At 30.2% G+C, this 26887-nt stretch overlaps 2 protein-coding genes across 4 annotated transcripts in view; one reads left to right on the top strand and one right to left on the bottom strand.

Annotated features, from left to right (window-relative positions):
- Positions 1-217: 217 nt before the first annotated feature.
- Positions 218-10253, top strand: LOC141456727 (very long chain fatty acid elongase AAEL008004-like). The gene is made up of 7 exons (XM_074132976.1): positions 218-465; positions 4785-4975; positions 5739-5822; positions 8681-8737; positions 8810-8915; positions 8993-9129; positions 9913-10253. The coding sequence occupies exons 1-7, from the start codon at positions 408-410 to the stop codon at positions 10180-10182; spliced, it is 903 nt and encodes a 300-aa protein (XP_073989077.1). The 5' UTR covers positions 218-407; the 3' UTR covers positions 10183-10253.
- A 1408-nt stretch (positions 10254-11661) lies between these two features.
- The window catches only part of LOC141456729 (protein phosphatase 1 regulatory subunit 14C), a 271924-nt gene continuing 256698 nt past the window's right edge, over positions 11662-26887 (bottom strand). For all 3 annotated transcript variants that reach the window (XM_074132981.1, XM_074132978.1, XM_074132980.1), the window contains 3 exons: positions 21206-21289; positions 20494-20535; positions 11662-17796 (listed from right to left, as the gene is read on the bottom strand). In XM_074132981.1, coding sequence (XP_073989082.1) covers positions 17755-17796; positions 20494-20535; positions 21206-21289 — 168 coding nt within the window. In that variant the 3' untranslated portion in view covers positions 11662-17754. The remainder of the gene's footprint in view (positions 17797-20493; positions 20536-21205; positions 21290-26887) is intronic.

Raw genomic sequence — 26887 nt, 5'->3', positions numbered from 1 at the left:
TGCATTTTTGTTTTTTCATTAAGAATGTAGTACAATTCAGCTTCAGCGATATGTTATTCATATTTAAGAGAAGAGACCTCATTAAATTGTTATTTATTTATTTTTTTGACTTCTCATTTTCTAAAATTTATCAAAAAAGTAAGGAGTGAATGTAAACAAGTGTAAGTAGACGAGAAAAGTTTACTTTGCTCTACAAAGTGACTAGACAAAAGTTGATCAGTGTTAAACAATAGGAATCGTGAGAATCATTTTTGTAAGTTATCCTCATCGATAATAAATACAAGACAATAAATTTTTTATGGAGGGGAGAAGACTGGTAAAACTGTTCTTGGCATTATCAATCCGAGGGATTTTATTGTGAGCCTTCGGCGAGGATATTTTGTTGTTGGATTGCCTTCATCAAGACGATGGCTTCGCTTCTGGTACAATTTATTGCTGGAATTGGGCACTACTATGAAAGAGCAGGTGAGATATCTATTTAATACCAAAAATCAATAAAATAGTTGTTAAATGAAAATTTTCTTGATATTTAACAATACTAGGTAAGCGAAGTACGAAAATATTCAAATTTTTAATATTCAGTTTTCACCAGAAATATATGTCTTCTCGACCACCTGTTGAATAATAAAGTGGGCATCTTGGTATTCAGTTCTTTAGTATTTTAAATCAACCGACTTATGAAGACCTTCATTCAACCCTTCTAGTGATTTTTAGTATAAATTGAAGTTTTTTTTTTAAATATGTAACTATATACGAATGTTGCGCCCTTGTAAATTTTTCAGATTTGATTTGCACGTAGTTGTAACACTAAGTAACGAGGATGTTAAAAATAAATTAAAAAAAAAAAATAGCTTTGTGTGGTCAGCATCACTTAAACTTGGAAAGTTCTATTGGAATTTTTAGTTAAGGTCTTCGACAAGGGATACGAAAATTAGGATACGGTTTTGGCCTAAATCGATCAACTAGAAATATCTCTTTTTTTGGAGAGATTTTCTCTTTGTTTTTAGATTTTAGAAGTGTTTATTTTGGCCAATATTTACAAAAGTAAAAAACACGCAAATTTATAAATAAAATGCATAAAAAGAAAAGAAAGAAAAATAAATAGGAATGGTTTTTTACATCAAATCAAAATAAAGGCATGTGCTCGGACAACGACCATCAACTGGATCGATTGAACCTCAATTATCAAAATTAAGAAGTGCAAATGAAAATTCAAAATAAACTTAGAATAGTAAATATATATATATAAAAGACTATATAGGCCAATAATTTAACCATACACTCTTAAATGTATTTTCTAGTTGTCAATGTTATCTATTATTAAACTAGTTATTCCACATCTATATTGTTAATTTAAGGTTGGGTATATGAACCCCTCTGGATCCACTTGACCATGGGCTTCCTACGCAATAAGAAATAAGTAAAATTAGCCAAAACAGCTAGAAAGCAAGTTTATTGCTTTTAGATCTGATTTCCATCATGAACTAAAGATTACTTTCAAAGGCTAAAATTTGCCCATATGATCGAATCTGTTGCAGAAACAAAACATTTTTTTCAAAATTGGCAAAATTTTATTTTCATTGTCACAGCTTTTTTTTTGTTAAAAACAATTTTTTAATACTGTTCTCAAAAAATAGTTATTCAAGAATATGTAAAGTAATAATAATAAAAAATCTCAATTTACCGAAAAATGTTAAAGTTTTGCGAATTATGTATATTAATGAATATTTTACCAACATTCAATTTGATATTTTTTTTTTCTGCGCATCGACATTCGTATGATCATTAGCGTCTTCAATTTAATATTGAAATATCTTCAGGATAAAACTGAAGAATCTTTTAGATAACTTCCTCATGCAATTCAAGCAGTGATGTAAATGTACGAATTTTCTTGGATCTGGTAGTATTTCACTTAAAAGTAGTTAGTGGGGATAACACTGAGTAGTTTCTAAGATTAATGAATGGATCTGTCATGCAATAAAGTCTTCTTCTCTTTTCAAATTCCATTCCTTAATCAAAACTGACACATCTCAGAATAGTAGAAACAATTTTCTTCAGAAAAATGTTTGAAATAAAAACCTATAGGTTTATGACAGGGAAATTAGTAATAAAATGCTGAGAAAAGCGTTCTTAGACTTTTCCAGACATCTCCAAAAAAAACAAAAACACGGAAAACATGAAACACGTTTTTTACAAACTTGATTTCTTGCCTTGCTATTAATGTCCTTAGATCTTTTATAGATGCAGAATAGTGAATTTTTCAGAATGGTTATGTTAGAGGATAGTTGATGACTGCAGTTGGTAACGAGAAATCAATTTTACAGGAAAATGTTACAAACGGCAGTGATGACCCTAATTGAACTAATAAAACGAACTTTAAAGAAAATGGAGTTATTTTTGAGAATCTTAAACAGAGTATAATATATATATTTACAGAAAAAGATCCAAATGAAGTATCGAGTTTGAGCTTACTTTGACTTTTTTTTTCTTTATCCTTTTAAAATCCTTTTAAAAGCTGTAGAGAGTGAACTGAGTTTTTGAGTGGGGAGAAGTTAAGCGAGGGGTTACATAGGCGTGCCTCTTTTTTATACTACTAGAAAGGTGGTGACAGAAGCACAAATTAACATTGAAGGGATCATCAAGTCCTCAATCCGCAAAGTTATTTTCGGGCTATCAAAGAAGCACTTCAAAAAATCGTTGGCTCTAGTATCCATGGCGTCATCTACTTTTTGATCTTCCACCTAATTAATTTACTTGGACTCTCAAGTCAATGCAGTTATTGTTAAATACCACAAAAGCTGTAAAACGTGAGTTAGCAACGAAATATTATTTTGGATAAGAGCTTGATTAAAATTCGTTTCTTTTCCAAAGAAGGAGAAGTCATATTTGCTTCTCTAACCTTACAAATCAGAAAAAAAGAACTTCTATAGAGAAGATAAAAATTAACTAGTTTCTTTAAAAGCAAAATCGTTCTTCAAAAAGCAAAAAGAAGTTGGAAATAATATTGAATTTTCGAATACTAAAATAGTACAAACTAAATATTTAAAATTAAAACTAATTATTCAATACGGTTGAGGATGATATTTAATTTAATCTGCAAAATTATTTGATTTTTAAGGTAAACAACTTATCCTAAAATTAAATAATAATAGTAATAATAACTTTGCACTAGGCAAGCATATTTGTCCATTTTTTATTTTTTATATTGCTTAATTTAAAGAACTGAATGTTAGGTCCAATTTTGTTTTTTAGTTATATTGAAAACAAGTAAACATGCTAGCCATTTTAAAAATAATGCAAATAGATATAATCTATAACTTTTTATAAATTTAAAGCCCTATTGCATTTTTCATTTTTTAGTTAAAAATGTTCTTTTTTTAATCAACTAATTGTTTTACGCTCGTGAAACCTTTAAATCTCTACAAACTTTTATCAACTACCTATTACCGAATTATTGTAGAATGACAATGAATTTTGAGGAACAGGATGTTGAAGAGGAAGTGAAGGCCCTGCTGCTGACCCTGCTTTATGTTTATTGTGGGCACACAATTGAACGGTTCTATGACATTTCTTTACGTTCAATGGACTGATAAATTTTATGATTTTTCTCGGTTTTTAAATCCACATGGTAAATGTCTTTTTTTTTAGGACATAAAATTTTATTTACCAATTGTGATCAACCATGTATTGCAAAATTTCAGATTAAATTTTAAGCATGGCTGCTGGTAGGTACCGTTTAATTTTACCAAAGTGCTTCCAAAAGATACATGTCCTATAAATCCCTAACTTGTCTTTCTCCTACTGAATTTAAAGTAAAGTAATTGCCTATTTTTTCAGATGGGCTTTACGTCCAACTATCAATTAGGTGTCGTGGACGGAGGCGACTAGCAAACATACAGTAAATTTCTTTTATAACCATTAAAACAATCCAAGGCCTAAAACCGGGAATCGAACCCAGTACCACAATACATATTAAGCTTTGCAGGTCTCGCCTCTAACCACTCGGCTACCATGGCGCCTTCCTACTGAATTGTTAGATAATAATAATTTATTTATTTGACATTGAGGACTCTTCGTCCTGGGCTTAGCAAGTAGTACAATACTTACTAGTAAGTTATTAACAAAATAGATTTAGAATTAATAATTAAAATAATAGAAAATACAGTTTTAACGTTGGATTTCTCATAAAAAATAAACATTCAGGCAAAAAGTAGAATACAGTTTTTGTTATCATAGAACATTTGGCGATATAAAAGAATGATTGCCTGACACCTTTTTCTGAAACTAAAATAAAAAGGACATCCAATAAACAAGTGGAATACATTTTCTTTTAAAATTTCACCTCTTGAGTTATAATTCATGCTCATGGAAGAAGTACGCGAAAATATTGGCCATCTAATTTTTGTAATAATTTAAATGATACTGTCATTTATGATTCATCGCCAATCTTCCGCCCCGTAAAATAGATAAGAGAGGCGACTGCATGATGTATATTGTGAGTTTTAATGAAACAACTAAGCCAACATAAAAAGGTGAAGATATCATTAGACAGATATCGTTGGTAATCTGAATTCTGCTCTCTGTCAGAGTATTGGCTGAAGTTTTAGAGAGGCGATAATAATTTAGAGTTTACAATAATGAATTTGAAGTATACTAGTTGGTGAATATATACACATATATAACAAAACATTACTTATATTAGATATTATGATTTTTTTAAGTATAAATTATGCATTCATTGTTTAATCTTTAATATTTATTTAAAATATTGATGTTTTTTGCAGATCCCAGAACGAAGCCTTGGCCACTAATTGACAGTCCTTTGCTATTAGTATTACTTCTTGCTTCATACAATCTATTTGTTTTAAAAATTGGTCCATATTGGATGAAAAATCGTAAACCTTTCGACGTACGACTGCCAATGGCTATGTATAATGTTTTACAAGTTCTCTTTAATGGTTATTTCTTTGAAGAGGTAAGCTATAAATATAAATACTGTTTTAAATTAGTTAATTACTGATTATTAATTCCAGATTTAATAGTATAAATAAACTTATAATTACCACCTACCAGTTTCCATTAAAATAAAAATTCTTTTAAATTCTTTCCCAGTTTTCCCCGATTCACCTGTTAGCGTACTACAATTTATTTCTGCCTTTCCACTTGAAATCGTAATTCAAAAAGACTCGAGTTAACTCTTCTTACCTCCTATTTATATGCCATTCTTTTTTTGATTGGATCCCTCGTTTTAGAGAAATTCACATAAGCCAGTCTTTTTATTTTCATTAATGCTTATACCATGCACCGTTGCTATCTAAGGTTAAGAAGATTAAGTTGCATTTATGGTTTTTATAAGAAGTTCACCAGGAAGACAAAGACAAGTAAATTATTTGCTAATTTTTTTCAGCCCAATTACATAATTAAATAAGTTTATAAACGAGGGAAGAAAAGTAGTTATATGCGAGACTCTACAAACAGCAGTTCAAATATCCCCCAAATTATAACCCTCCTAATTTGCAGTAAACATTTATCTATTATATTCAGCTATCAGTAAGACCCGATACTTATAAGGAACCACGGTTACAGTTGTCATTTTTGCAGTTAACCAGGTACTAAGCGTTATCTGGTTTGGCTCTAGGGTAAGGATGCAGAAAATGAAGACAGAATGCCAACTGGGACGATGTTTGAAATACTGAGGATCCGGCTAAAATAAATTCTGATCATTTTTGTGTGTGCAGGCCTTAAGACTTGTTTGGTTCAATGGAAGATATAGTTGGGTTTGTGAAGAAGTGGATTATTCATACGACCCGTTAGCAATTTGGGTAAATATTATTTTATCTAAAAAATATTATTTATTTATCTTGATTTATCTACATACTAATACATAATTTAAGAAGAAAAGAACTAATTTTTAATATAGAAAGTGTAGAAAGTAGGTATCGGCAGTAGCTGCAGGAATCTTTTAATAGAACTTCGATTATTACAACTTACGTTCATGGCTTGTTAGGATATTCATCCTAAAAATTCTGCAATTATAGCCCATAAATAGCACACATTTTTCAAGAATTTATCAAAAATAGTTTCTTGGATTTTCTTGTTATAATTTCTACGGGCGGATCTATAAATTTTAGTGATATTTTCTCAGGAAATTTAGGCAGTTCAAGAGGAGAAATGGGTGTCATACTTTCCTTTAACATGTTAATTGTGCCATAAATATTGAATACCTTTGTCGTTCTCTGTCTTACGTCGTTCACCAAGGTCAGGTAAGTTGAATGTCCTTGTGAACGATATATGTATATACCACGGAAAATGTAAATTTGTTGAAATTAGTGAACTAAGAAAAAATATATCTTAACTAAATCTATAGATTTTAACACAGTTTACTGACTCTCTTGAAGGAGTTGTTATGATGCAAATGAATCGTTATTATAGGATCTGCATTCGGATGTCCACAATGCACAAGGATAAACTTTCACTTCGATGAACGTTTTAAAATTATAAAACTAAAAAAAGAATGAAAGAAAGCAAACTTTATTAAAAGATAATAATGATAATGATTAAAAATAAAATATCAATACAATCATTTTACCACAAATAAAAGAAATAAATAACATAAGATTATAATTATTCATGAAACATAAAACTGACTATACAATACGAGTTTGGGTGTTTGAGGTGTTACTGGAATATTTGCAGAGAAAAATTACATGTCTAACTCTCTTTCTCACAGAAGTAATAAAATATGAAAAAAAAAAATCGTCTCGTTGTGAATGCAAACTGCATTTAACGTGTTAAAGGGTGATTTCTGGATTCAATATTTAAATAGAAACAAAACTTTCACATAAAACTTGATTTTCTGAAAGGTTTTTCATTTTGCTCGTTTTTATCGAAAAAAAATTCCACTTGATTTTTTTGTAATTTATATTTTTGCTAACAACTCGGGTAAAAGGATACAATTTTTGCAATTTTTTTTGTTTTGTTTTTAACCATCGGTTTACTTGGGAAGATCTAGTGTCTAAAATTTTCAAAATTTAAAATAGCTTCATCTCTAAATATAAATTTATTTTAAAGCAATAAACTTCTGAGGTTATATTCTTCAATTAAAGATATTTAAACGTATTCAATCTTATATTTATTCTCTGTCTTTAATTAACTTTGGCAAAATAAATACAAAAGATTTGAACTAGCAGTGTTCGATTCCAGCTTACTACCTCAGATTTTCTTTTCGTAGGAGTCATAGTACTAACAGCTCACTCTTCGGTGATGGACAATTTTGACTGTAATGTGTCCATTCTCTCCAATTGTTGAGAGTTTCCATCAATGTGGCTACTTGTAAGACAAGAAATTTTCGATCAATCTTTATTAAAGCAGTTTATCTTATGTACTTGTTGTACAATTTACTACTATTACATATCTAACTAAATTAACAAACAGATAAAAAAACTTTATGAAAGGGGAATGGACTTTAATGGCTGAGTGGTTGAGAACTAATTTTCTTGTTAATGTCTTAAAATTTTCTATGAAGCTCTGAACTTACTTATCGTATAAATGAAGATTACTTTTATCTGCAATATTTAAAAAACCGAAATTATAGTTTTTTTTCTTAGTGTTCTGCTGAGAACAACTTGACAGCGTTGGTTTCGTCGAAATGATGCGCCTTATTTTCAAGCAGCTTTCTTTAAACCAACAACTCCCTCTTTAAAAAAGATTTAACATTATGAATTCTTTCTTTCTGACAATCTCAATAGCGCGGTTCACGATTTACCTATAAACTATGGTGTATAGTATGATATGCGGAATATCGTTTGAACTTTCTGGAATCATGTACTGCCGTCTACGAATGAAAAATTCCTCGTTTAGGTAAGCTTTAAGTAAATTTGGATAGAAACTAGTACAAAATGTTGTGCAAAGTATTAATTACGGGAAGAAAATTAGTAAATGTTAATATAAATATCTTTATATTACCATATAAAACAATTGGATAAAAATAACTCAAGTAACAGACAGGGAAAATAATTGAGAAGTAATTTAGCGGGCCATATTGCAACCTCACTCTACATACATTGATGTATTGTCTTGTAAAAAAAATTCACATCATTAAATATTTATTGATAATAACAACAGTTACAGGAAAAACGACCATCAAGCTGTTATCAAAAAATATTCAATAACTTTAGGATGTTGACAATTTTACTGCACTGAGTTTTACAACCAATGAAACTAATCATATTACTTTGAATATTATTATTATTATTTATGGTAAATTCGTTTTTATGTACTTTTCAAAACTAATATACAACTAAATTTTAGGAAAGCAGGCTACTCAACGTATGCCTTTTGTCCGGTTCTCTAGCCAAAAGCAAGTCTTGTACTGGTTTTGGAAAAAGCTTAATTAAAAAAATCGTATGAACACTCACATAACTATTTATTTGTCCAATTATTACAATTATTAATTATGTAAGGAAATTAGTGGTTACATTACCTCTCTAAGTGAAATAAAATAAATAATTTTTTTAACATTGTTTATGTCAAATCTAAAAAAAATTAACATAATTAGTGATCACATTAATTTAAATTTTTTGGCACAAAATACTAGTTATACTAGTTGTTTTATAGATTTTTTTGTTTTGTTTAAAATTTAAACTTTGTTCAATTATAAAGGATCTATTTTGTTTTCCAGGTGGCAAAAATGAGCTGGTTGTTTATGTTTACTAAAATATTGGATTTGTTAGACACGGTGAGTTTTTATAAGCTTCTCCTAGTTTTGAATAAAATTGGTGAATGAATGAAAAAAAAAAAAATGTTGTAGGTATTCATGGTTCTGCGGAAAAAACAAGAACAGATCTCTTTCCTTCACGTGTATCATCATACATGTATGGTATTTGCCACTTGGATGGCTGTTAGATATGTAGCTGGTAAAAACCCGTTTTTTTTTCCTTGTAGTGTAGTTTTAATTATTGAAATTTTTGTTTCCTAAAAATTTTGTTTTTAGGTGGTCATTGCGTATTTTTCGGCACTGTAAATTCTTTTGTACATGTAATTATGTATTTTTATTATTTTATAACGACAATCAATCCTGAATTTAAGAAGAATTTGACCTGGAAAAGACATATCACTGAAATACAATTGGTAAAGTATTTATCTTAGGTTTATTTTATTCAAATTTAGTAGATAAATTCAAATTTTTATGCTTTCAATGAATGAATTATAAATTTTGCGAAAACTCTTTTAAATCCAAAACCTTAATTCACCAATTAAATAAATTTATCTTTTTCAAGTTCTTGACTTAGCACTAAAGAAATTGGCACCATAAGTGTTTAATCAATTAAAAGTTAGCTCCCAGACTGAAGATGAAAAGAATTTTTTTACACTCCTAATTTTGCCAGGAACATCTAATATCTTTTTTAAGTTAGCCTCTTCAGCTTGAAAATATTAGCTTTTGATACTCGCCTCTTCTTTGAAAATATAGATAGTGAGATACTATTACAATGATGGACATGGTAAAATTAACTATTTTACGTTTTGCTACTTTCCTGACTGTGCGAATCTGGTACGATATTGCGCTGCTTTCCACAGTTGTATTGTTCTTACAACCTTACATTGTGTTGTAGTTACAACTCTATACTATATTGGAGCCATTTATATGGTCATACATCCGTGTCGAAACATTTGGCAATTAGAGAAAATTTATTTTTTAACACCTTAATAATAAGTTAATAAATTAATCATTTAATCGCCTTAATGATAATTTTTACACCTTTTACCTAATTTTTGTGGAGCATAAAACATAATTTGAAATAAAATTTTTATTTATAATCAAATAATTACTTGCTTAGCTAATGGAAATTGATTAGGTTATATAATTTTAATATGTTTTGTTCAAATATCAAATGAGCAATTTGTCATTTTCAGATTCAATTTGTCATAACGATAGCGCACGGATCTATTGCCCTACTTAATAATCACTGCAACTTCCCCAAATTTTTACTCGCACTATTTATACCTCAAGATGTTTTCATGTTGGCATTATTCTGGGATTTTTATAAGAAAGCTTATCTCAGCAAAAAGCCAAAGAAGGTGAAGAGCGATGAAGATCTAGAACCAAAAAATACAGAAGAATCAAAAAATATACAATTTCTGGATTTAGGAAAAGACCAAAAACAGAGTGACAAAAAAAAATAGTATTTATTATTTTTATATTTTTAAAGATATTTGTACTTTTAATCAACAAATTTAAGTTAATATTATTTTAATTTTTTACTTAAATTATAACAATTGTTTGTAATTTGAGTGGTGATTATTTTGATTTTCCTGAGCCAAATCATATAATCTAAATATTGTGGAGTAATCATTTCTAATTCCTTCTTTTATTCTCTAATGGCTGTCGGATGTTTTGCAGTCGTTCCAAATTTCAAATCAAGTTCACCAGAATTATCTCGAGGTTCCCTGGCGCAGGTTAAAATATTTCCTCTTCTATCTATTATATTTTTCATTCTGTTCTTTTAAGTGGGGGCACTTTTTTTTAGGGACAAATGAAAACCAAAAATACCCAAGATTTGGAATTAAATGATTTTTATTAGGTGTCACAGAAGATTTTAATCGAAATCCTTTCTCATTTGTTCAAGTTTTCGCATTGTGAACGATTTAAAACAGGGGTCGGCAACATCTTTCAAGTAGAGAGCCATTTCTCCTTAAATAATTTTAATAAATCTTACCAAGAGCCGCAAGGTTGTTAGTGTAAACAAACTCTGAAGATCATTTGAATTCGCAAATTATGATTTTATGATATTCACTAACATTTAAATGTTTTATATATTTATTTTCATATATTGCAAAGTAAATAAACAAATAAATAATAACTAAACCTGTATTTGAATGAAAATGGCGGCAGTCCTATATATTACGTACTGTATTTTAATATAATTCTATTCAATTTCAAACCTATCACATTTAAAATTCTTTTTGAAAAAATATCTTTACTTTAATAAATGAAATTTTCATTTGTTTCAATAAAATTGAAATATACAATTTATTTTGGGGCAGGCTGACGAGCCACACAATTTGGATAAAAGAGCCGCGGGTTGCCTACCCCTGATTTAAAATATTTTATAAAATTCTGATTCATAACTGTGCATATTATGATGTTTAAGCTAAATTAGAAATAGTAACTGGCGAGGTGATTCATTTTTTTGTCACACTTTGTACGCCTCTTCTAAGCACTTTATAAGTATATAAGTACTTATCATAAGTTATAAGTACTTGTATCGTTCTAAGTCTTAGAATCTAAGAAATCTTCTTTATCTTAGAATCTAAGATAAAGAAGAAATAAAATTCTATGAATTTTGAAGATGTTAGAAAAATTATCAAAGATAAACATAGATTTCGGAAGTTAGCTATTTACACACGGCTTTCTTAATTTATAGCAATTTTCTCAAAATAATTGCAACTACTTTTTTTGCATGAAGATAATCATGATGATTTTTTGCATCTTGAAGATCACGAAGAAGAAAATCTTACGAGGGTTCTTCGCCTCAAAGTCTGCTTGAGCCCCCACACTGCCTCAAAAGCTCGTTTCTGTGTTGAATTTCCATCCTTAAATTTAATATACTTATGGGATATCAAAATGAAAGAAAATGATTTAATATAATAAAAATACATAAGCTTATTTTACGGTTTTTATTTAAAAGTAAGTTGGGCTTCAAATTCATCTTACAATTAATCTCATTATCAATGCTACTATTTATTCATATTTTTTCTATTAAGCACTACATTAAAACGGGAGAGAGAATTTCAGATTGGAAGCTTATTACCTGATTAACCTAATCATATTTACAGGCAAATAAGTTTTTAAATTATGAAATAGTATTATATTAAGTGCTTTTTTAATTTTTTTTTTTTTTTCTTCTAGTTTAATCTCTTACTTACTTTAAGTTAAATTTTCACACAATTAATGCTTTAAAAAAAATACATAACGTTGTGCATCTCCTTCTGTTTCTTTGAAGAAAAACGAAAACACGGAAAACTTGATAATTAAAAAAAAAATAATACAAAATAAATTAATAATCAATGTTTTCCATTAAAATACGAATATACGCACAATGTTATCATTGTAGTGCAATTATAATAATATAATCCCTATCTAATTTAATATAATATTACCTGACATTAATGAAAAAATATAAAAAAAGTTGTATTTACAGTTTGTTAAAAATAAAAAAAATTAAAATTTTCGATGATATATTCATAATCGAATAATAATCAAATATAGATCAGAGATGACCCCCACATTCGCAGAGTTTACATTTTAATCATAATTAGGTCACTTATAATTAATATAAAACTGTGTATTTACTATAGGGCAGTTTTTTTGTAGGGGTTACATTAGAATAAAGAAAAAATAAATCCTGAAAGCAATAAAATAGTGAATAAAAAGAGTGACAATAAAATCTCACTTCTTTTTGGTGATCGGGTGTAAAGTAGTCATGGTAAGTAATTATTTCTTATCAATGAATTTAATAACTAAAACTAAAGGTGCTCTCGAGGAAATGCTCGGAAGATATGAAGTTCGGGGATGATGAAAACAGTCGAGGGAAGGTGTTTTTTTTAATTTTATTTTATATTAAATCGTGTCAATTATTTTAGTAAAAATATTCCTGATTAATTGGCAGATAGTGTGACGAAAAAGACCAATAAAATTTTAAATCTAAGAATAACTACTGAATGAAGCTTGAAAGTATTAACCTTAATTGAGACTTTTATCGGTAATAAAAGTTGTTGCCTTTCTTGATATAATACGTTTTTCACAGCAAAAATTTTGCAGAATAAACACGTGCTAAAATTTTCTTTTTCGATTGAATTGAATCATCGCAGCTTATTTTTTGTAATGTTATTTCTCCAGCAATGCTTAATGGTTAGCATTGAGCAATAATGGATGTAATTCAAACAGATTTCCAGTTTTCTGGATTTTTCAGGCTCCTGTAGATTTATAAGTGAGCTTTACATCTAAAAAGTTATGAGAATATTCAATTCCACTATGAAAAAGTGTAAGATGATCTTATTTCTCTCTCAACCTTGGAACAGTGACTTGGGACAATGATTTTTTTCTCACTTGTCTAAGCTCTTTCAATTTAAGAACATTTAAAAACGGGTTTACAGGGAACTGGATAATTAAGTTGTTTTTAAAGCTGCTTTTTACCATGAAGACCGGATGGAAGTTGCATGCCTGCAAGCGAATAATAGTACACAAATTAAATTAATTTTCCCATCTTTAAATCAAGGGCTGTTTAAATATGTACCTCCATTGGAAAATAGCTGAACACAGAATTAACAACTGTGAGCGGTCACCACTAGGATGGATTTATTTAAGATTTGTAGCAAATGAATCAGACAAAAGTATCAAACGTTTTTTTGTCACACTATCTAAAGATCATTCAGAATAGAGCTGGAAATCTTTTTTAATAAATTTCTACAAAACTGTTAGTTTTAATTATGTTTTAAAAGCAGAGATCCATTTGTAGGGTAAACGGTTGTTTACAAAGCTCCATTATATAACTTAATAATATGCACATTTACATAAAACCAATCTCAAATTCAAGTTTTTACTTTTTGCACAAGGTAACAAAGAAAAAATGAAATTAAAGACAGGTTACCTAACATTAGATGAATGAATGCTTAACATATTTAAGCTTATTTAGAACCCTTTTAATTGTTTCAAATAATAATAAATCGTACTTTTCTAATAATAACATTGTTCCAAATGATACAAAAAAGTTAAAAATCTAGCGTATAACTGTTTTTTTTTTTGTTTTTTTTTTGTTCTTATAAACTAGGACACACACACACAAGTACAAAGAAATCATTTACAAATTATATCATTCGTAAAAATGTTGGGCAAGTCCATTTATCCATTATCTAGTACTTCATTCATAAAGATTTATTACATTTAGAGCGATCATTATTAATATAATTCAATAATTAATAAGAACATTTGATTACCAATGCAGTTTTTTTTTCTAATTAAGATTCAATTGCTCAGTTCAACAAAAATTTTTTAGAAACTGAAGATCCATTTAAATAAAAAAAATCCTTAAAAAAAACGAAACCATCATAATATAAAAATTATGCATTTCGCAATTTTAAATCAATGAAAAAGGTTTCATTGGTAACTTGCGGTAAAAAATATTTAAGGATTAAATCACAATAAAAATTTTCAATTGTTTTATTTAATTTTACTCGTTAAACTGGATTTATTATTAAAGTATAAAATACATTAACAACCTGAATATGAAATCACTTGCTAAAGTGAAAACAATGTTAAATAATTTTCCCAATTTCATTGAGAAACGATAGATAAGGCAAGAATAAAAAATAACAGTTATATAAAATTACTCAAATTATCAACATAATGTTATAATAAAAAATACAAAGTGAAAATATCAATTAAGCACAAATCACAACCATGCTTATTTTAATAAAAAAATGTTTTTATTATTAAAAATCTTTAAATATTATTAATCTAGAAAATGTACATTACTCTATTAAGAGATTAACTGATACATTTACTAAAGGCTCAATTACACGTGGTGAAATTATTTAACACAAATTATTCTAATCAAAAAGGCCAGCTACTTGGTTGTTTTATTTTTTCAAGCAAATTAAATAAGTAATGCCTATTTTTTTTTTAAAGGCGGGCTTTAAGTCCAACTACCTAATTAGTTGTAAACGGAGGCAAATAACAAAACTAATTTGCAGTAAATTTCTTTTATTAACCTTTAAATAAAATGCAAGGCCTAGACCGGGAATCGAATCCAGTAGCAATGTTTACATTACATGTTAGTTTTACGCGCCTCGCCTCTAATCGATCAGATTGAACAAGACGTTTTTTTTAAATAATTCTTGAGGCCAAGAAGAGGACCACATAAACATTTGGGTTTGAATTATATTTGCAAAAGTGCCAGCTGATTATAATGTAAATAAGAACTGATACTAGTCCACCATAATACTTCAATGACTTGCTATTTCTGATGGTAGGCCATTCGAATTTATATAAACTGGGCCAAAAAAGTCTGTGAACACTAACCTAAATTTTATTACTTTTATTATTATCTTATTAGAAACTTCTTTTATTTTCAAATGAGATATACTATTCGATAGAGAGAAACCAGAGTTTTCATTTTATATTCAATCTTTTATTTTTGTTCAGCAGGAATATCACAATTAAATGTTTAACAAAACAACACCCCAAACGAATGCAAAAAAAGTCTGTGAACAGCTGTATAAATATGTAAAAACATTAAGATAACAAACTGAAAAACGATTGAATAAAGTTTCAAAGTTCTCTATTGTATTGTAGAAACCACTACAGTCAGTTTTGTGAATAAATAATCTAATTAGTACATATTTAACCACTAATATGGAATTTCCCAGACCAATTCGAGAACTTATTGTGACGTTGCGAAATGAAAGAAAAAGTATTCGAGAAATAGGGAAGATAGTTCAAAAAAACCCTTCAACGGTGCATAATATAATTAAAAAGTACGGAAATGTGATTAGTAGGCCACGCAGTGGACGGCCACCAAAACTTAATTCCTTTCATAAACGGCAAATTCTGAAGTCTGTTCGAGAAGAACCCAGGACAAGCGCTCAAAAAATCAGTCAAGAATTATCAAGTGGTTATGTGTAAGCGTAACACCACATACAATTAGAAATAAATTACATGAATACGATTATTGCGGTCGAGTCCCGAGGAAAAAACCTTTAATCAATAAAATAAATAGTAACCGCCGATTGGATTTCGCGAAAGAATATGTTTCTAAGCCTTCTAGTTTCTGGGAAACCGTAATCTTTTCAGATGAGTCGAAATTCAATGTATGTGGGTCTGATTGACGACAAAAAGTGTGGCAAAAAAGAAATGAAGCTATGAAAATGAAAAATATGAAGCCTACTTTTAAGCATGGGGGAGGCAACATTCTGGTGTGGGGTGCATGAGTGCTAAAGGAGTGGGCAAGTTAGATCTAATTAATGGTATGATGGACCAATATGTGTATGTGGATATATTAAGACGCAATTTAAAAGAAAATTCAAAAAAATTAGGGTTGGAGGGAACGTTTGTCTTCCAACAAGACAATGACCCGAAACATACCGCACCAAAAACTCGGGAATGGCTTTTAAATAATACACTCTGGCGCCTAAACACCCCTCCACAAATGCCAGACCTTAACCCAATAGAACATTTGTGGGATGAAATCTGCCGCGAAATAAATAAACGAGGAATAAGAAACCGTGAACAACTAAAAAACGCTATTTTAGAAGAGTGGGATAAAATTCCAACATTGACGACCACAAAATTATTAGGATCGATGAAAGCTCGCTTGTTGGAAGTGATTAGGAACATAGGAGGTCCTACAAGTTTTTAAAATTTATAATTCACGTACAATGTGTAACAATGATTTATTTCTGCAAAGTGTTCACAGACTTTTTTTGCATTCGTTTGGGGTGTTGTTTTGTTAAACATTTAATTGTGATATTCCTGCTGAACAAAAATAAAAGATTGAATATAAAATGAAAAACTCTGGTTTCTCTCTATCGAATAGTATATTTCATTTGAAAATAAAAGAAGTTTCTAATAAGATAATAATAAAAGTAATAAAATTTAGGTTAGTGTTCACAGACTTTTTTGGCCCAGGTAAATATAATATATTATATATAATGATTTTTTAAAAATAAAGTTTATTCGTTTATCCTCGATATTCCTTGGAACTAAAAGCTAATCGCAGTTATTTGAGAGCTATTTCAATTTTGAAAACAGAAAACCATTCCAGACGTTTGTTGTAAAAACAGTTAATTTCACCAGAGTTAGGGAGCCTTGAAAGAAGTGAGGCAAACTTATTACACAAAAAATATTGAATCCGGAATTATAAGGGATGGATTTTGGTAACAGTTGGTCTGAATTATTAAAAGTTGTTCATTGGTGTTTTAGGAAGTTGTTGGCCAGTACATTGGTTAACCTTTTTATTTATTTATTTTTTATTTTTTTGATAAAAAAACAGAATATAAATTAACCAAAGCACAGACTAGTTAAGCGAAATATTTTTATGTTCTAAATTCTTAGCCTGTGCCATATATATATTAAATATTGTGATTGCCATCGTTCTCATTTGCACGCTTTTTCAATTTTTCTTTTTGTTTTTTTATATAGGACGCAATTTGTACATTGTCGTTTATTTGTTTCGTTTTTTATTTTTCATTATATTTAAATGTTGACATATTTGAATTAGTCTAATACCTACTCTCTATTTATTTCGCAGGAGAATTCAACGCAGTATATAAATTATTAGGCCTTACAAAAATGGCTGTCATAAAAATGATCTGACATATTTTATAAGTGGGCATCAGTAAAATTTAATTTTTATTACAGTATCAATTCTTGGCAATTATTCTTGTCATGGCAAAAAAAAAAAAAAGTTGACAAGCTATTTTCGATTAAATTAAATTAAAAATATATATAAAACCAGATTGATTTGTACACATACTCTTATAACAAATATTATGCAAAATCACAATTATATATATATTACTTAAACAAGAATGTCAAAAAATGTTGGACTAAAACTTGTCGGTTACTTTCTTGTCACAAATCTTGTCAGCCCTAGGATTGCGCGCGCATTTTTAGTATTGAAAATCAATTAGTTTGCTTTGTTCTTTGGACGAACAGTGTTCTTGTCCGTTTGTTTTACTTACCTTTTTTTTGCGAAATTACAGCGTTTTGGTTCTTTCCAATAAATCATCCACAAATTTCTGAAACAAAAATATTGAATTAAGGTACTATTTTTTTTTTTGGTACATTCGCTACTAACATTGAGGTAAACTAACGTACACATACTCGTATATAAGTATAATGCCTCACAATGTATTGTTAATTATATTATTCTTGTTTTAAGTAAGTCTGGAATGACACCATTGCATCCGCTTGTGGTGCTAATTGAAAGATTTCTCAAAAAGAAAAAAGAAAAAAGAGCAATGTAGAAGAATCTTGAATTTGCATTTTGTTTCGGAATTTTTGTTTTTATCGCGTCCGACACTGAACATAGGCCTAAATCCGTCAACCGATATTAAGACTTCAAAGAACCGAATATTCGTATTATTATTATTTTTTTCTCGAAAATGGCTCCGATTTTTCTTTTAAATTTGCTAACTAAAAACTATACTTTATTTTGCAAAATTTTAGGGTCCGATATGTTCACGTACACCTTTATATTGATGTCCTTAATGGACGGAAACTTGAAACTAGCGGTATTCAATTATACTTCTTGGGTAGCAAAAACTTTCACTAGGTAGCGTGACCTCCGTGTCTTATGGACTATACGCTGAACGGCTCTTTGCTAGTTAGGGTATCGTCAGTAAAGGATTTGAGCATCACGTTCAACTGCAAATCGGATAATTTATGGAGCACATGAATAAAGGATAAGTAGCAAATCTCTGCAAATGCTTGGGTTTGTATTTTTAGGAACACGAGGAATTTCTCTGAGATCCGTTCTTGTAACACATTATACAAATCCCTTATATAAGACCCCCACCTAGAATATGGTTCAGTAATTTGGAGTCCGTTTTGCAAGGTACATATGGCTTCTATTGAGGCTGGTGCAGAATAAGTTCTTTCGGTGATTTGGCTTGCCGTTTGAAAATCCCTAAAGAAACCCATTATCCATTCTGATCTACAGCTCATTCTCAATATTCCTCCATTTGCCACCAGAAGAATGTATTATCACCTCACTTTCCTCTGCAAACTTCTCCATTCCCAAAATAGACTGTCCTTACCTTCTTTCTCTAATTTCTTTTAATATCTCATCCCTTACTACACGACATTCTTCTCCGTTCAATGTACCGTACTGCAAACATAATTACGTTTTTTACTCTCCTATCTTTCGTATGATGCGGATGGCCAATCATTTTAACTTAGATTTCTCTGGCACTGATATACAATATTTTCTAAATAAAGCCAGATGTCAACCATTTCTTTGAACTATTTGTATTCTATACATTTGTATAGTAACCTCTAAAAGGTAAAATAAAATGCTAAAGCCTAATTATAAATTAAACCTAAATTTTAGACTGAGAACTATTTGTATTATTTATGTTATTTTATTGTTATTTTTGTAAATTGGATATTGATCCGTTTTTTATTTAAAAATAAAATATTCTTCTGATAAGTATTCTTTATTTTGAATAATTTATGCAGCAATTATTAAATTTAAAAACACGATTCTATTTTGTGGATTTTACTTTGATTAAAAAAAAAAAAAAAGATAAAAAATCCTAAGCTTGATATCGACAGGAGATCAATGAGTTCAGTTTAATTCATTGGCCTTCAGTACTGGCTGTCTATGACAGGGACAACCATTTCAAAGTTCTACTTCAATAATTCAACTTAATAAGTGACTGTGGAAAAGCCTTCAAATGGTACGAAGAAGTTTGTTAACAATCAGGGTCATTACAGAATTTTGTTGAATGGAGGTCTTAATTATACAAAATAACATTTAAAAACTAGAAGAAATTTAAGAAATCAGTAAGTAAGTCAGTTCATGAATAAAGATCGACAAAGAGAAAGGATTATCTCAGTGGTTAGCTTATACAAGAAATACAGGAAATCGCGAGTTTGTAGCCATCTGCTGGCCCTTAGATTTTCTGCTCCTAGGAGCTCTGTCCGGTGATGGAAAATGTTCTCTGTAACGAGAGAACACTAGAGGCTGTAAGTGCACTGTAAAAAAGCTCCGGGCAACAATAACTCAGATGTTGAGGCCCCTTAAATTTTATTTAAAAAAGAAACAAAAAAAAAATTGACAAAAATCTGGTAATCGTACTAACAATTTCATTCAACAAACTTCAGATAAAATTAACATCAAAATAATGTGCTCTTAAATAGTTATGAAGTCTCATACAGCATCATTAAACCAGTTGATTTTAAAGAGAAGTTCAGCTGATTGTGCTACTTGATTTATAGCTGACAATGTTTTAGACACAAGCTTGTGATCTCATTTTAGTAAGCTAAATAAACTTTAAATAAATAAGTATCAAAAAAGAAATTCTTTTGAAGTTTAAAAATTAAGCCTATGAACACGAATTATTTCTTCAAAAATTAATAAAGTAATAACAAAAAAATTACAGAATAAAAATAATCATTTAGTTAAGTTTAAACATACTGCAAGTTTTCTAGGAAATACATCTGATGGAGCAGTAATGTAGTGACATGTTTACAAGAATGAGAAATTACTATCGCGCCAGTTTGGCTGCAAGAATGTTGGCTAATATCCAGTCTTGTCATGTAGAAGATTGACTCCCAACAATTTTAGTGCATCTCTTATTTATAACAAAAATTCTAACTTCTCACTTTCTACTGAAATATTTATATGAATATATCTTCAATCTATAACAGCTTGAAAGGTTATACTCTAATGAGTTCATTGAAAACAACTTAAACATTGTATTCATACTTACTTTAACATCGTGTGGAGACTTTTTGGCATCGCAGAGCACGCCCTGTAATTTGAAAATAAACATCTAGTCATTAATCATATTAAATTAAGACATTTTTAATTTTAAATGTAAGAGCCACGGTAGCCGAGATGTTAAAAGCAAGACCTGCAAAGCTAATGTGTATTGTGGGTTCGATTCCCGGTGTAGGCCTTGGTTTTTATTTAAACGTTAATATGAAAACTTTGTCATAAAGAATATTGCTGATTGCCTGAGTTTACGATACCTAATTGGTAGTTGGATGTAAAGCTCGCTTGAAAAAACAGGTATTCCCTCTTTTTTATTTACTTTTAATTTTAAATATTGTAAGCTTCATAAATCCATTTCGTACAAGATAATAAGAAAAATATTGATATTATCTTTTATAATAATTTTTAAATACAGGTCTATCGTTTGTATCGGTATGTAGAGCATCACAAAACTGCAAATTTCGAGGACAATTACAATGGTTAAGCATAAGATTTAGAACTCGTTAACAGAGGTCTAATTTATTGCATTTTTACACTAAATTGAGTGTACTGAATGATTCAGACAATATTTCAGGTATAAGCGACTTCCAGATTCAGATTTATAAGGCTAAAAAATTTTTACCACTTTAGCATAAGGCCACTAAGCATATCAGAACTCAGAAAGATATTGGTAGAGATAATTAGTAAAAACAGAAAGAGAATTATACCTGCAAATGATTCCTCCTCTGCGCATCATCATCCATATCTAGCAATTCATCTATATCCACTTCCACTTCCGGTGTAGTTTTATCCTGAAAACAAACAAAGAAAACAAAATTATTGATAGCAAAGTTAAATTAACATTATTCTAATATTATTCGTTCTCTTATACACTACGTTTTCCTCAGTTATATGCTAAATTTCTTTAGTGTACCGATCCATAAGTTGAGAAGATATTGAGTGTTGAAATTTTTTTGGGTCATGGTTTGCTGAAGAGTTGGACCCCCTATAGCTCCCTCGGTAATCAACATATGATTGGTATGAAATTTCGTTCTCTTATACACTAAGTTTTCCTCAAATATATGCTATATTTCTTTAGTCTACCGAAAAAAACATAACAAAATTTGTTTTCCTAAGGATGATATTTCTAGACAATGTAGATAGATGTAGATGTTAAAATGATATCTGTTATAAAACAGAAGTAAAATGGTTGCAGCTAGTACCAAATAATGCCACTAGATAGGGCAGTAATTCACTTTCATGTAATAATGTACATTGTTAGCGATATCGTGGAACGCCCATATTTTTGCGACAATTTTAATTCTTCACAATGTTAAGAAATAATATTCCTTAATACTTTTTACACCATGTCATTAGCACTATACTTTTATTTCTTACTGATTAATTAGCAAATTATTATATTTTGCACAGTTTTGAAATGTAGCCTACAAAATGAAGAACAACACCGGTATTTTAATGTAAATGATTCATGGGAAACAATTCTGACATACGATCAGTACACAAGCTTTTATCTATTTTAGCAAATTAGCATCTATCCAACCTCAAGCCTTAAACTGAAGAACCAAATAACTTAATCTGTACACAAATTTGCACCTCTTGGCTAGAGTTACCTTATATTATTAACGTTCAGAACTAAAACTCTAATCTTTCAACGTTAACATGTTTCAACAAAGCGAAAATAAATACTCTTGTAAGTAGAAAATACCCCACGCTAACTAAATAAATAAAGTTCTTGATAATAGTTTAGAAAAAATAGAACACTTTTTTTTTTCAACACACTCTGAATTTACAATCCTTTCAAGTTTCTGTTAGATTAAGGTTTTTGAACTATGCTATTGACATTCATACTAATTGCAATAACACATGCAGATTATAAAGTCCTTAAACACGCTCCATGAGTGGCACTTACGTATTCTCACACAAATAGCAGCACGCTAACAAAGACTCAGTAATGTCGTATTGAGTACAGATACCGCTGCAGCTTAACGAAATGTTGCTCCGAGCATTTTGTGGGTCCCAGAGCAAAACTTGAACGCACGGTTCCACGATCAATTATTTTTCAATTAAATAATTTTATTTTTCTTGGTTTATAAATTGCTCAACTATAATATATGTAGATGAAATTATATATGAAGAAAATATAAAAAAAACACTAAAATAAATTAATAGACGAACCAAATAGACCAAAAAATTCACTACATTAACAAAATTAATAGCGTTCAATAGCTTAGACAAGAAGTACATCGGCTGAGTGTTTGACATGAGAGGAGTTCCCGCCAGTTTGTGGGACCTGCAATAAATAGTCAATTATAACCTCCTCTGCCAAGTAAATCGCGTGGCCATCGCCGTATCAGCTGACAGTTGTTGCAATTGTTAAGAATAAAGATGAGAGGTGGTCATTGACAAGAGTTAGGATTAGGATGAACGAGGCCAGGATTTAAATTTCTTAAATAGTTAAGTAGATAAAATCTTGAATAAAAGACATTTTTAGATCAGAATGACTAGTTTCATACAGAGTATATTAGTTATAAGGACGTCGAATTTTTAATTATAGGTTTTGGTATCGGTAGATGATGGATTGCTTGGCTTTGAACTGCACGTTTTGTGTCCATAAGTCCATATTAGTTTCAATAGCTTGTTATATACAACTAATTGGTTGTTTAAAGCCAGTGATGAACGTCTGCCAAAGACTTTTGCCAGTAGGTAGTAGTAGCGTTTTGTGAGATGATTATAATATAAATCTGGATTAAAAATGTTTAAACTATATTCTTCTATAATTAACACCGCAAAATAATTAATTGATTTAAGACAAATTATTCTCAATAGTTCGAAGAAAGTAAGTTATTTCAAGTTTAAATTAGAACATCAACTGTCTGCCGATATGCTTTGCGATTGCAATTATTATTTTTTTTAAATGATTTAAGGCGCGTCAACATCTAAGGTTATTGGCGCCCGGAGCTTTTTTCAGTGCACTGCCAGCCTCCGGACAGTGTTCTCTCGTTACAGACAACACTGTCTATCACCGGACAGTGAGCTGTAAGAAGCTCCTAGGAAGAGAAAATCTAAGGGTCAGCAGCTGGATTCAAACCCGGGACCTCCGCGTGGGAGTCCAGTATGCTAACCACATAGCTAATCCCTTCCCTTGCAATTATTATTATTTTTACAGGCAACGATTTTAATGCAATTATTATTTTCAAAACTTGTAGACTTAAGACTGAAGTCACAGAAAGTGACAAAGTACCAGAAATAGTTTCATCAAGATGGATGGAAAACTTACCAGTTTTGGGTTTTGAAACAAATTTTGTTTAGCCATATACGAAACCATAATATAGCATAAGTTATGCTAGCATTTAGCTCCGCCCTTTGCAGCAAAATTGTACAAATATGTTTTTAACGCGGGTGCAGCCAACAGCATTAAATGTGTAATTTTTTAGGAACTTCTTTCCCAGTCAAATATTACGTACCCCACGGGTTTAATATCGATCTCTCTGGCGGCCCCTGGTCTGTTCAGTGAAATTATTAATTGTTCTTTCGCCGAATATTGAAGTGTATTATACTATTACTCGCAGAATTTGCTGGGCGGACGAAATGTATTGACTTTAATGTAAAAGAAGGAATAATATTGTGTCATTAAAGATACTATGTGCGATTACCTATCTTAAGTTAGCGGAGGGTCATAGGCCTTGCAAGTGACTCAGTCGACGTGGAACGCCCGTATGCATAAACTCTACACATTCCAGCAGAGCACTGGCCAGCGTGTGACCAATCACGGGAAATGACGTCATTTGGGAAGAACTTTCCATTCTCAATGTAATTATTTATTTATTTTTATTACAGTAATCTTAAAGTCAGTATTAGATCATTAAAATGATGATGTTTTTTTAGCGAAATAATTAATGTCTTTTTATTCTTCGTAAGACTAACAAGCAACACTGGGATTGTCGAGGTAAAATTCTTCTCATGCTAAATAAGAGGGTATAAAAATCAAATTTACTCCGTGGTTGCTCTGTTCCGTATCGAGTGTTCGGGCCATAGAATGCAGACGCCTATAGAGTGGGAAAATATGATTGGTTTCCCTATGGGTTCCGTTAATCTCAAGCAATTGCTTCTCGGCAGGTCATGTTAGCTGGGAGATTATTTTGTCAGGCTGGAATCCTGCGGGTAGTTCAACGTTTCTTAAAGAACTAGATAGTCCACTTCCTCCTGAGCGTGAAGGTGCTGATATCACACTCTCAATGTAAAGTTAGTAAACAACCCTTTTGTAGTTATTAGCTGTTATTATATATCCTACTACGAAACACCATTTTAATAGTGTTTTGTCTTTACAGACAACACTATCAACGGACAGTAAGCTGTAAAAGACTCTTGGGGAACAATCTAATGGTAGGTTGCTGGATTCGAAACCTGGGATCTCCGCGTGATAAACCAGTACTCTTTAAAAAAATAAACTAATCTATTTTAAAAATGCCTTATCTTTATTGGGTTTAACAAAAAGTAAATAAAAAAAGAACAAAAACCGCCCAAAATCTTCAACTTTTTATTCAGATTAGGTTCCATTATTAGACTAAAAGCTATTGGGACATAAAAAGCCAACCACTTAAACGTATTAAATTTTTATGTTTTTCTTTTTAGCGTTTTTCTCGGAAAATAGCGCCAACCATTTCCTTAAAAGTTAATATATCTGCCCTTTGAACCTTTGTACCCAATATAAAATTGCTCTTTTAAACCACCGAAATCTATTTCAAAAATCAAGAATGACTCAGTTCCGGGATGTTGTACTCGAAGTGTGATGGGTTTAGGAAGTTTGAACAAAATATTCGGTTTGTTGCACTTCTTAATGTAGGTTCGAACCACTTTCCCCTTCTCTGCGATTAAACAAAAAAAAAAGTCACAAACTTGCAGGTCGGTAGGGCACATTTTAACTGTGATGTTGAAATGTGCCCACTCTCCTTCCATAAAAGAAAATATAATACCCAACACTTTTTGCAAGCAGATAGACTTTTGTGAATACTAGATTTAAAAATACGAATTCCAAATGTTAATATGGACTAACAATACTCACACCTTGTCCACTACAATCTTCACAATACACTTCCAAAGATGCAACAAAAATTTTACTTCCACCTTACAAAATATAACATTCCTCAATTCTGACTTTACTAACAATGGAAAACGAAGGGAAACTGTCAATTATACAACAGGTCTACCACCAAAATATGAAGAAAATTATCAATCATAAATGTTTCAAATATTTGGCGAGAAATTAAAACTGTTCAAAGGTGACCCCCTCTCACTTACATTGAATACATGTTCTTTCATTAGTTTTATTTGAAATACTTTTTCAGAATACTTTATTCAAACTTTGCCGTTTAAGTATATTTTGCGTTCTAAAAACTTCACAATATTAATGTAGATTGTACATTCCAACTTCTGTTTAAATGTGATATAAATAAATGTTATTTAACTTGAATAATCAAGTTTTGCAACAGTTCTAAAGACTGTCCTAAGGATTAGTTTCAAAAATCTGACACAAACTTTAGGTACTAGCCAAAAAATAATAGAAAATTAGACTGAATCTGAGATTAATTATCAAAGAGGATGAATAATCTTGGATTATAATGAATTAGTGTCACCTAATATCTATTCTCAGCCATCTAAGACGTATATTCATTTATTCTATTATATCATTTACTCCGTTCCTTCCCAAGAATATTTTAAGTATACATGTTTTAAGTAACAACTAATTATTCTAATAGTTCCAATTAAATCGTCCGATCTTTTAATATTTAATTTCAAGTATTCTTTAATGAATTAAGACTCTAAAAAATGAAGGAAACGAACAACAAAGAGCATATTTTTTATTTCATAGTTTGGTTACAGAACTGTAATATTACCCAAGCTACAGCTGGTGTGATAGTGCAGATGTTTCCTTTGTCCCCATTTAAATCCTAACAGGCTGACTGTATAAAGGATGTTAACAATGGAACTTTAAACCTGTACGAAACTCTAGATGCAAAGATCTATTTCCTGCAGCTGCATTTTGGTAAACAATAAAAAAAAATCTGGTACCAAGCATAACCTAATACACTTTCAGCCCTCACTAGCGAAATTCTTGAAGAAGGAACTTTTACCATATATTTCTCACCTTTCAGGTGGTGGAACCGCACAATGTGCTGAAGTTGACAGGTAGTTTACTTAAAAGACATCAATGCAAGTTTAAATACCATCCAAAATAAACGACAAACGGTTTTGATGTTACGCTACACTGTAAAACCTACATTTTTCAATTTGGTTCGTCTTGCCTTAACTTTCACAGCAACATTAAACATATTTTTAATTTTCAGAAATATGATTAGTTAAGTTGATTGCAATCTATGTATTTCACCTTG

The sequence above is a fragment of the Rhodnius prolixus genome, unplaced genomic scaffold (genome assembly GCF_049639745.1).
Source record: "Rhodnius prolixus isolate KJV_2025 unplaced genomic scaffold, Rpr scaffold_10, whole genome shotgun sequence".
Taxonomy (NCBI): domain Eukaryota; kingdom Metazoa; phylum Arthropoda; class Insecta; order Hemiptera; family Reduviidae; genus Rhodnius; species Rhodnius prolixus.
The sequence above is the reverse complement of the archived record's forward strand: the minus strand, read 5'-3'. Positions and strand labels throughout refer to the sequence as shown.